Source organism: Copidosoma floridanum, unplaced genomic scaffold (genome assembly GCF_036245765.1).
Source record: "Copidosoma floridanum isolate Cflo_tuat_1 unplaced genomic scaffold, Cflo_Japanese_pri ptg000013l, whole genome shotgun sequence".
Taxonomy (NCBI): domain Eukaryota; kingdom Metazoa; phylum Arthropoda; class Insecta; order Hymenoptera; family Encyrtidae; genus Copidosoma; species Copidosoma floridanum.
This window is the reverse complement of record NW_028321890.1, coordinates 1,548,588-1,561,156: the sequence shown is the minus strand read 5'-3', so window position 1 is coordinate 1,561,156 and position 12,569 is coordinate 1,548,588. Positions and strand designations below refer to the sequence as shown.

The 12,569-nt window shown below is 36.0% G+C and overlaps 2 protein-coding genes across 2 annotated transcripts in view; one reads left to right on the top strand and one right to left on the bottom strand.

Annotated features, from left to right (window-relative positions):
• Positions 1 to 12,569, bottom strand: part of l(2)09851 (WD repeat-containing protein 1 l(2)09851) — a 65,582-nt gene that overhangs the window by 34,439 nt on the left and 18,574 nt on the right. The window lies entirely within an intron of this gene.
• LOC149374787 (uncharacterized) lies at positions 211 to 1,023 on the top strand. The gene has a single exon (XM_089591594.1). It carries the CDS (start codon positions 211 to 213, stop codon positions 1,021 to 1,023), a length of 813 nt encoding a protein of 270 aa, XP_089447720.1.

Sequence of the window (12,569 nt, the reverse complement as noted above, 5' to 3'; positions counted from 1 at the left end):
GATGTTAAACTCATTAACAAGTGGGAGGGGAGGTATGGTGCGGAGACATATATTGCACGACCGAATTTCTATAGCTGTGATATTTTTGATGAGCAGCTTGTGGCTATACAATAACTTCGTACTGATGTATGTATAAAAAAACCAATATATGTTGGATTAAGTGTCTTGGACCTGTCAAAGACACTTGTGTATCAATTTCATTACAACTTCATGAGAAATAAAATGGAAAATCAGTGCAAACTTTTGTACACAGACACTGATAGTCTTGTGTATGAAATAACGAACCAAAATATTTATAATATAATGCGTGAGAATATACAAGAATTCGATACTTCAGACTATCACTTGGATGATAGATTTAATATACCGCTCGTTAATAAAAAAATTGTTGGCTTAATTAAGGACGAATGTAATGGAAAAATCATGTTGGAATTCGTAGGACTAAGGAGCAAAATGTATAGTGTAAAAATTCAAGATCAAAACCCCGTAAAGAAAGCAGAAGGAGTTAAAAGTTCCATTGTAAAGACTACAATGACTTTTAATGATTATATAACATGTTTGTATAAAAACACTATTATTAAGCGAGAGCAAAAAAACATTAGATCGCGTCATCATCAGCTTTTTAGTGAAAAAGAGACAAAAATTGCACTAAGTGCTTATGATGACAAACGATATTTGCTACCTGATTGTACAGACACTCTACCGTGGGGTCATTGCAGCATAGTGGGAGTAAAATCATCCAATAAGAGGGAAGACTCGATGGAAGGGATGGCCAATCAGGTAGAAGAAGCTGTAAGGGTAGTTACTGTATTTGATCAACCAAAAATAGACAGAACACTAGCAGATGAGTCGATAGAGGAGGGATCAGCACTATATAAGGAGTTGCCACAGCCAGACAAGCTCATTCTACTCTCAAGCAGAGGTCCAAGTAAGGTTGAACTCAATCAACAGAAGCTGACATCATCTTTAAGTGAACCACCGAGTAAAAAATCTAAATACAGTATAGGTACCATATTTTTATAGTCAATATTTGTGCATATTTACACAGTATATATAATGTATGAATATTTTATGCTAACTATCATGTTTTTTTGTTTTTTTGTTCAAGATGGATATTGTAGCACTCAACAAAATCGCTGACAGCGATTTCCTTCCAACAAGGAAACTTTCCGAATTGATTCCCAGTCAAAACTACACGGTGTCAAAATTAAGGAAAGTGTATACTAACTTCGGACCTAAAATAGTTGCAGAAGTTGATGATGAATTCCAAATTTTTCTGCAGACTAGAATAAGTTCAGCTCTCTATAAAAATGAAGAATTTTATAATAAATCGTTGGATGTTGTAAATAAGTTTAAATTGTTTATAGTGTATAACGGAAAGCACATCATATTTTCTTATGCATAATGTAAAAAAGATGGAAAAAATAAACTACAATTTTTTCAAAATTTTTGTGTATTTATTTCAAACGTTCCATGTAACTTTTTCATTATTATTTCATACATATTACAATCATGTGATTTAAAACTTGAAGCAATTTAAAAAAAAATCTTAGTTATTTATTCGTCCAACTATTGTGAGTATTATCGAAGCCCAACCATTTAACGAAAACTTGATTACCACGCCTTCGAAGAACCTTCTCTATGAGGTATGTATCAGGATGCTTTGTTTTCTGCAGTTCTTGTTCATAGAAACCTCCAGAAATAGGTTGATTTAGGTAATCTTTGAGACGATAAGTTGTTGGATTTGTTGATGCTACTCGTGTAATTGTAAATATTTCCGTCGACCAATTTGGCGTATACCCTTTTTTAAATGCTTGTTTGGTTTTGCTTACTCGTACTTTATCACCAATTTTGAATTTAGGCTTAGACTGACCACTATTTTCACATATTTTTTTCAACTTCCTCATGACTTAAACTTCATTTTCAGCAACAACATCTTTCGGTTTTAAACCAATTGTTCGATGTTTTCTAGTATTATAAAATTTTATTCATGTTTGTAACAAATTCAACCATTTATAATTGCATTGCAAACTAAATTTTTTCCACATCAAATTTTTTAAAGTAAGATTAAATCGCTCACATAAAGACGCTTTGAGATTGCTGTAAGTTGAGTATAAATTTATTTTATATTTTTGCATGAGATTTTGAAAGTTAGCAATGTAGAATTTTTTGCCGCGATCAGTTTGCATGTTTACGGGCACGCGTCCTTTTTTCAATATTGAATGCATTGCTGCAGTTACTTCTTCACCAGTTTTTTTCTTGACAGGTACAGCCCATGCGTATTTGAAGAAAACATATATTACGGTGAGCATAGACCGATAACCTTTGTTTTCACGAGCGTAAGGCTGCATCTCTACAAGGTCTGCTTGCCAAGTCTCGTCTAAGCCACGTATGTTGAATTTTCGGCGAGGATAGTTATGCCTGGCCGACTTATGGAGTTCCTTAACGATTTGCTCCATGTATTATTTGTATAGGTTTAAGTTTTTTGAATCAGCTTGAATAAATGGGAATTTTTTTCGCAAGTTGTGCATAAAAATTCGAAAGCTATCTATTTATTTTTCAAGTCTTTTGACTATTTTAATCAAGTAAGCATAATTTACTGCATCTTGAGGATGATTTAGTGTTCCAACATTGCACAGTCTTTTATTATCTAAGTCATACTGTCCATCTACGGTAAGTTTGTATCCAATACCAGGAGGACCTCGGCTGCCGCCTCCGGTCCTACCCAATTTTCGACCAAATACATCGACACTCATTTTGATACTGAAGCAATAATTACATGCATCAATATATATATCCTCCCTCACGAAACTCTTCGATAAGTGATATAATTTCATTGTCATGACTTATATTTCCTGCCAACTTTTCAGCTATTAATAAGCATAAACGATCTACTAATTCATTAGGGTCATCCCAGTGTATATAATCTACTTGTTGCATTATTTGAGCAGTTTTATAATGGGGTAGCAACAATCCACCTTTTTTACGAACCATAAGATCAAACATTGGAGAAATAATTTTATTAAACTTATTGCTATTATGGGTTCGTATAGCTCCGTCTTTTTAAACCCTTTTCTATGAACACTTGAAGCTTGTACTATTATGTAGTATCTTTCCAAATCATCCTGCGTCATTCGAGATTCATCAGGATGCTTTTTAATAAATAACTCCATTAATCCAACACTCGTTGGAAAATTTACATCATTTATTTTGATACGATTGTTTTCAAAGTCTATTCGTGAATCACCAAGCTTATACACCTCTTTTTCTTTTCGTACACCATACTTCAAATCTAATAAATCTTTCTGATTCTCATCAAGTATTTGTAAATAAAAATTATTTAATGAATTCTTACTGACTTGGACAGAATCAATAGATTGGTTTAGAATAGTATTATTTAAATCATCATCATCGCTTTCACTAATGGCAGACTCAAATGCTGTATCACCTTCTCTGATTCTTTTTCTATGTTTTTGTTGACTCACGTTATCAACTTTGTTATTTTCTTCATCTTTTTTACTATAAAGATAATTATAAATAACAGAATTATTACTATTATTTTTTTGTTTTTTTGTTTCGGCAACAATATCCATTAGAGGGTCTGTAATAGGTTTAAAAGTTTCACTAAGCACTTTTTCAGCCTCATTTTTCCCAAACTTTAACAGTCTGTACGTTTTTTTAACCGCCTCTCACGCCTTCACTAACTGACGTAGAACGTCTTTCTCTTGTTGATACATGATGATGATGCTCCAATGTCTTGTAACAGACTGTTATGATTGTGCTAGGTACGCCATAAATGTACAGCAAAATTATCATAGCCTTTTCTATAGCGACCATTATTTATTTGCCTATCCTTATTTATAACAACAAATCCATGTTTATCGTCATTCCAGCAATTAGGGCATAAATTTTTTAATTGAATGTATGACATGTCTGAGTTTACATGATCATCAAACACATGCCTCAAGTTAACTTCATCCTGACGAAATAAAACTAAAAAGTTAACATTATCCCTTACGAGATGCTTTGGTACTTGAGCATATGACTGACAAAGATAGAAGCAGTTCACATTTTTGTGTCTACCCATGCAGAAAAAAGCTTTTACATTATGTTGTTTTTCACAAGCTATATCATCAAAAATTATTATAGAATTTGGTAAAGCATCATCTGGTGAGACTACAGTTTCGTGATCGCTGAAAGGTAAGTATTTGACACCCTCTATAGGCTCCAATAGTTCTTTTAAAAACTTGTACTTTGGTTGTTGTAGTGATTTTGAATACACGTACACATTTTCAAACTTAACTCCATTGAGATGCACGATCAAAGCTAATAATCTATTAGGTTTACCACGATTAGATGGACCGCAAAATACCGCGCGAATACTGTCAGGGAGTAGTTCGCCGTGTCGATTCGAGCGCTTTTCTTGTTTTACAATAGCGTCAAAATTAGGAACTTGTAATTTTATGGATTGCTCTTTGAACTCCATGTCTATACTGCATGAATTATCAGTTCAAACTAATCTTTTAATGAAATAGTACAACGCTTGTATAGTTTTAGCTCTTCATTTGTCAAAGAATTTGTCTACTATAAATACATTATTCATTTTCTCGAACGCTCAGTCACAATCCAATCTCTGAAGACTAATCATGATCATGCATCGTAAGACAGGACATGGTCTTGTAAATAAAATCATAAATTCTTTACCATTAGAGCTTCATTTGCCGGGCTATCAGTACTGCGGTCCAGGTACTAAGCTTGCTAAGCGTCTTGCTAGAGACGATCCAGGGTAAATCCGCTGGACGCAGCGTGCAAAGAGCATGATAAAGCGTACTCAAAAAATCGACAAGATTTAAAAGCCAGACACGAAGCAGATAAAATTTTAGCTGAGAAGGCTTGACAAAGAGTTAAAGCTTTAGATTCAAGTGTTTGTAAAAGCGCAGCAGCTGCCCTAGTGACTGGCACTATGAAGGTTAAAAGTAAATTTGGCATGGGGCTGAAGCAGAAGAAAAAACAGGGTATTAAAAAAAAAAAAGAAGGATGGGTGGATTAAAGAAAAAACAATGTAGTGCTTTAAGTGCAGTTATTAAGGCTGCCTCGTAAGACATGAATACTAAAAGCAAAAGTGCTCGAGATGTCATTAGTAGTGCTTTGAAAGGTGCTCGTAGTGCAGTTGAAAAATCGGGAGGTAAAAAGTATGTTACGATTCCGCGCATCTTACGCCTTCCTACCCAGATTGGTGGAGCTTTACCTTTGATTCCCTTGTTTGCTGGTTTGAGTGCAACCGGTGCTATAGCCAATAGAATAGCTGGAATTATGAAGAGCATTAATGCTGCTGAGTCAGCCAAAAAGCAGCTAGCAGAAAGTCAAAGACATAATCAAACCATGGAAGCTATCGCCATTGGAAAATGTCTTTATCTTAAACCACATAAAACTGGTCTAGGAGTCTATTTGAAGCCTTACGCTGGAAAAGGTTTAAAAAAAAAACCTCAAAAAACAAGTACAAGTAGCACTCCGGGAGTGCAGGCAGAAGTGAAAACTTGAACTTATGGCGCGTTGGGCACTTTTTTGGGTGAGCATTTTTAGGTGCGCTCGCGACATCAGAAATTGTACATAAAAAATCAAGTTTATCAAAGCAATGTGGGCACTTTTTGAATGGACATGAAGTATAATAATATAGAAACTATATTCGAAGGAAGTGGTTTTATTTAAATGAGTAAATATTAGTAAATAGTAAATACAACATTTATCAATTTTTTTAACACAATACCATAACAGCAACACAAGTCAAATGAAATATTTAAAGAAATAAATTTTCCGTTTAATATTCATTTTTTAAATAAATATAAAAAAACTCTCAATCTCGTCTGTCGCGAGGGCACGAACGAATGCCCATGCAAAGACTGCGTATCAGCGTTAGTCTGAGCATTATTCCACGCTCACAGTTCATGCTTGATCGCACATAGCGCTGCTGACTGGATCCCACCGAGAACTACTTCGCGCGAGAATTCGAATTCAAAATCGTATGATTTTTTTCAACAGACAGTAGGCGCGGAAATTCAAATTCGAAAGAATTCTTGGTATACTATTTATGTATGTAATCATGTGGCGTCTCACATCTCTCGCGCTTCAGGCTCTACTCGCCAGGTGGCCAAGCCCCTGATATTCGCTCCCGTCAAGCGGCGAAATTCTCGCACGATTCATATATAAGCGCGATCGAGTCACTTAAAGCCCACACCTCTGCTGTGTCTAAGGCAGAGAACACGTCATCAGCCTTACTGATGAGTCCTGGCGTGCTCTCGGGACGAAACACCTTTTTTCTCTCTTATAGACGACCTCTTGATCTCTATAATCATACAACATTATCCAATATTTTTAGGCATTAATTACCCAATACATATAAAGATTTCTTTCGAATTTGAATTTCTGCGCCTTACTGTCTGCTGAAAAAATCATACGATTTTGAATTTGAATTCTCGCGCCAAGTAGTTTGCGGTGAGATCCAGGCAGCGGCGCTATGTGCGATCAAGCATGAACTGTGATATGCTCAGACCAACGCTGCTGCCAGCTGCGTATAGCAGCAGCGCTCTCGCATACCTATACACTCTGAGTATACATGTAGGTATGTAATCTCGTCTGTCGCGAGAGCACGAACGAATGCCCATGCAAAGAGCGCGTACAGTATACATGTATTATAAGAATACACGCGGAGTATATCTGTGTAAAATCTCGTCTGTCGCGAGAGCGGCTGAAAATGCTCACCCACAAAAGTGCCCAACGCGCCATAAGAAGTTTTCACTTCAAAAAAAGTTTAAGAAATAAAATCACCTGATTGAGCTCTGACTAACATAGATTTGATGAAATATTCTAAAATCTTCAAAATTCTCCATTTTCGTGGAGCATTCATGAGAAACAATTTACCTGCTGATGGTCCGCGGTTTCGTGAAACAGCTATAGTAAATCTTGATGATAAGAATGGACCTGGAACTCACTGGGTGGCTTATCGAAAACGCGGTAATAACGTAGTGTACTTTGACAGTTTTGCAGATCTGGAGCCACCTACTGACTTAATGTTGTATCTAAAAGTTAATCAAGTGAAATATAATCACAAGCGATATCAAAAATTTAACTCCTACAATTGCGGTCATTTGTGCTTAAAGTTTCTTTTAAAACAAATGTAACTTCCTTACATAGGGAGAAACGGCTTAGTTACAATTCAACAACCATGGAAGAAACTTCAACACTCAGCCTTTCCGGTACTTCTTCTGTTTTAGAAGCACATTGTTTCCACCGATTGAATTATCACCAAAACACAACTACGTTCTTGGATTAGTAGAAATTTTGTCATTCAACTCAATCCCAAATATTGATGAAAACTGTAATAAATTTTATATTGGCAATCAAGTTATTGTATTACCAATAGGCAGTTATGAGATTGAAGATATTAGGTCATTTTTGATTGAGGTATTACAACCTCGCAACATAACTCTTGATATTAAGCCGAACAATAACACGCTTCGAAGTGTCATCAAGTGCAGTCATACTATTGATTTCAGACCTAAAGATTCTATAGGCCGCCTACTAGGTTTCACTCAGAGAGTTCTAAAAAATAATACCACTCATATTTCAGACTTACCTGTAGCTATTTTAAAGATTAACGCATTAAGAGTTGAATGTAACATCACGAGTGGAGCTTACATAAACAGCCACAAAGTATACACGATTCATGAATTTTTTCCTGCTGTACCACCCGGATATAAAATCATTGAAGTTTCTTAACAAATAATTTATTTACCAATTATTGGACGTATCATTGATCATATACAACTACGCATTGTAGATCAGGATGATGATTTAGTCAATTTTCGTGGAGAAATCATAACTATAAGATTGCACATAAAATCTTCTCCATAATGGGCATTACTTATAATCAAATAAATCATACAGGCAGCTCAATATGTACTCCAGCGCTCAGTCGACAACGAGCTCTCAAAGCGTTGAGACGTCCGAGAAAAAAGTCCATCAAAGCATCAAAACATTCACTTTATAAAAAATCTAGGTCTAAAAATGAAAAGTCCTGGTGGAAACTAAATTGGATATTTTGTTGTTGTATACAAAATGGACGAGATTCTAAGTATTCAATCTCCAGTCACATTTGACGAATCAATTGCACATTATGAGATTTACGCTCATCAGCCCTATGCATCATCAACGTATGGCAACAGCAATGAAATTCGCATTTCAATTCAACATTAAGACTTGTGTCTTTTACCATCCAGAAGTTCTCTACATGTTTACGGAAGATTGGTCAAAGCAGCTGAAAATACAGCAGTAACAAATACTGCATTGATGAATAACGCTATCTGTCACTTATTTGAAGAAATACGATATGAGATAAATGCTATAGAGGTAGACAAGTGCAAAAATGTTGGACTAACAACCCTTATGAAAAATAGGCTATCGCTTTTTTCTGATCAAACAAAATCTGTGATAAATGCTGGTTGGCTTGGCGTTGGAGAAGAAGATTATAGTCTTACTAATAACAACGGCTACTTTGATATAATACTTTCACTGAATATGATTTTAGGTTTTGCTGAAGACAATCGTAAGATAGTTGTTAATGTAAAACATGAGCTTATACTTACAAGATCAAGAAACGATATAAATGCCGTGTTGCAAACTCCAATTAATGCAAATGCTGCTGATTCTGCGGCCGCAGCAACTTGGGAAGACTTTAAAATAGTAATATTGAAGCTTGAGTGGATTGTGCCTTACGTGGTTATGTCAGATTCTCATAAAATTCGTTTACTAAATTATCTGCAAAAAGATAAGTTTGTATCTATGAGTTTTCGAACTTGGGAATTATATGAGTATCCCCTGTTACCTAGCACATCAAAACATATCTGGACGGTTAAGACATCTAATCAGTTGGAAAAGCCGCGTTATGTTATTTTAGCCTTTCAAACAAACCGAAAAAATCAGAAAGATGTAAGCGCTAGTATGTTTGATCACTGCAATATAAGAAATGTGATACTCTATTTAAATTCAAAATTATATCCATATGGTGATCTTAATCTTGATATAACGCGTAATCAGTATGCATTGCTATATTATATGTATGCTGATTTTAAAAATTCATATTATGGCAAAGATTGTACGCCTTAATTAGGCAAACATCACTTTCTCAATCGAATACCTTTAATCGTCCTCGATTGTTCCAAACAAAACGAGTCATTAAAAAATGCTCCAGTAGATGTGAGGCTAGAATTTGAGTCGCATAACAATTTTCCTGCCAATACATCAGCTTATTGCTTAATTTTGCATGACCGTATCGTTCAGTACAGTCCAATGAGTGGGGATGTCAAGAAACTCATGTAAAAGCTATATAAAGTCGATTCATGGGCTCTGCGAGCATCAGTTTATTCTCAGCCATCATAGATAAAGGTCGGAGCAACAGTTGGAGTAAAGAGGAAGCAGAAAATAAACGACGACAAGAAGAGTGGGAAAAATTTATGAAGAGAAACGAGAAGAAAGATGTGAAGGTTCAAAAAACAAAATCTGTGGAAAAATCAAAAGTTAAAGACTGTAGAATTGTTTGAAAAAATCAACTTGGTTATATAACTTTAATCAATATGTCTCATGAACCGAGTACAAGCAACTTAACAAATAATGTTAAGTATCAAAAAATTTCTACAAAGGGCGGTGATAATAGGAACAAGAAATCTTGGCTGAAAAACTTGGTCGATAAGTATTTAACCAACAAAGGGTCTTGTCCTAAAAATGAAGGTTATAAAATTATAAAAAAATGTAATAGTGGAAAAAGGAGTATTTTGTGGACATGCAAGGTTTCAAGAAACCAGGTAACGATTATGCGCTTAAAGAACTGGCTATCCTTCCGCTCAGTGCTACCGATGCAGAAGCACAAGTATTTCTTTTCAGAGCACCTTTTACCTAGAAAAAATTACCACAAAAGTATAAACATAAAATTTATACCTTGAACTTTACTATCATGGACTAAGCTGGGACTCAGGAACATACGAGTACACGGAAATAGAAAATATTTTACGAGAGAATCTTGAAAATGCTACAAAGATACTAGTCATTAGAGATCAGAAAAAAAAGTGGCTTGAAAGATTTGGCTTTAAAGTCACCGATATGAAAGACTATGTGCCGTTTGAACTTCCAAGGTAAGTTACTACTTGTGCTCAACACAATGGTGCCTATAGATCCATGTGTGCTCTTAAAAATGTCAAACGAATAAAAAAGTTTTACTTAAATATGGAATGGATTGATGTTGATGATGACGACGATGACGATTATGATAAAGAGCTGTGAAAAATGTATTGTATTCCAAGAATAAGATGTTTAACAAATCATTTTGCAAGTCTAGTTTGTACAAGTAATTTTTTTTAATTTTAAATAAACGCATTGATCAAAATAAACAAAGAAATTTTCAACAATCATTTTCCTTCCACCTCACATCCTAAAATATAATGCAACACCCTCGCTTACATTAAAAAATGCATATAACCATCACGTGTGGAAGCTGCACAAGATTTTACATATACAAGCAGCACGCCGATCAGAGCTGCAGACGCACATTCCACTGCGCACAACTCGAGCAGCGCTGCAGGGGGCCTATCGAAGCAACGAACGCTCGCGTGAGAGAACGAGTGAGCGCACGTGAGCAAGCCCGTCAGCCCGTGGGAGGGAGCAAGCGCACACTAGCAATGGGATATAGTTCCAGCCAGCTTTGGGAATTCACTAGGATCCAACCTCTCTGAAGTAGAAAATCACTAGATCGAAAAAAAAATAGTACCGAAGGTAACGCGCGAGATTCGAATAAGCTCCAATAAAACAAGCATCTATCACCCAATGACCCGGGACGCTTACTGGCCACTCTGTTAAAGAAATAATTTTTGATAACACAAGCGCCTATCATCCAATGACCCAGGGCATTTACTGGCCACTCTGTTAAATAAATAATTTTTAATAACACAAGCGCCTATCACCCAATGACCCGGGGCACTTACTGGCCACTCTTTTAAATAAATAATTATTAATAAACAACACAAGCGCCTATCACCCAATAACCCGGGGCGCTTACTGGCCGACCTGTTCGATAAATAATTATTAATAAATAACACAAGCACCCATCACTCAGTGACTTGGGGCGCTTACTGGCAACTCTGTTAAACAAATAATTATTAATAACACAAGCGCCTATCACCGAATGACCCAGGGCGCTTACTGGCCACTCTGTTAAATAAATAATTATTAATAACAAAAGCACCTATCACCTAATGACCCGGGGCACTTACTGGCCACCCTTTCAAATAAATAATTATTAGTAAATAACACAAGCGCCTATCACCCAATAACCCGGGGCACTTACTGGCCGACCTGTTAAATAAATAATTATTAATAAATAACACAAGCACCCATCACTCAGTGACTTGGGGCACTTACTGACAACTCTGTTAAGGAAATAATTATTAATAACACAAGCGCCTATCACCGAATGACCCAGGGCGCTTACTGGCCACTCTGTTAAATAAATAATTATTAATAACACAAGCGCCTATCACCTAATGACCCGAGGCGCTTAGTGGCCACTCTTTTAAATAAATAATTAATAATAACCCAAGCGCCTATCACCTAATGAGCCGGGGCGCTTACTGGCCACTCTTTTAAATAAATAATTATTAATAAACAACACAAGCACCTATCACCCAATAACCCGGGGCACTTACTGGCCGACCTATTCGATAAATAATTATTAATAAATAACACAAGCACCCATCACTCAGTGACTTGGGGCGCTTACTGGCAACTCTGTTAAATAAATAATTATCAATAACTCAAGCGCCTATCACCGAATGACCCAGGGCGCTTACTGAACACTCTGTTAAACAAATAATTATTAATAACACGAGCGCCTATCACCAAATGACCCAGGGCGCTTACTGGCTACTCTGTTAAATAAATAATTATTAATAACAAAAGCACCTATCACCGAATGACCCAGGGCGCTTACTGGCCACTCTATTAAATAAATAATTAGTAAATAACACAAGCGCCTATTACCGAATGACCCAGGGCGCTTACTGGTCACTCTGTTAAATAAATATTTATTAATAACACAAGCGCCTATCACCTAATGACCCGGGGCGCTTAGTGGCCACTCTTTTGTATAAATAATTAATAATAACACAAGCGCCTATCATCTAATGACCCGGGGCACTTACTGGCCACTCTTTTAAATAAATAATTATTAATAAATATTACAAGCTCCTATCACCCAATAACCCGGGGCGCTTACTGGCCGACCTGTTAGATAAATAATTATTAATAAATAACACAAGAACTTATCACTAAGTGACTTGGGGCGCTTACTGGAAACTCTGATAAATAAATAATTATTAATAGCACAAGCACCTATCCACGAATGACCCGGGGCGCTTCCTGGAAACTCTGTTAAATAAATGATTATTGAAATAACACAAGCGCCTATCACCGTATCACCTGGGGCGCTAATTGCAAATCTAGTAAATAAATAATTATTAATAAAT

What these genes read in the sequence shown, in the direction of transcription:
- LOC149374787 (XM_089591594.1), top strand. Translation starts at nt 211, where the DNA reads ATGAGAAATAAAATGGAAAATCAGTGCAAACTTTTGTACACAGACACT.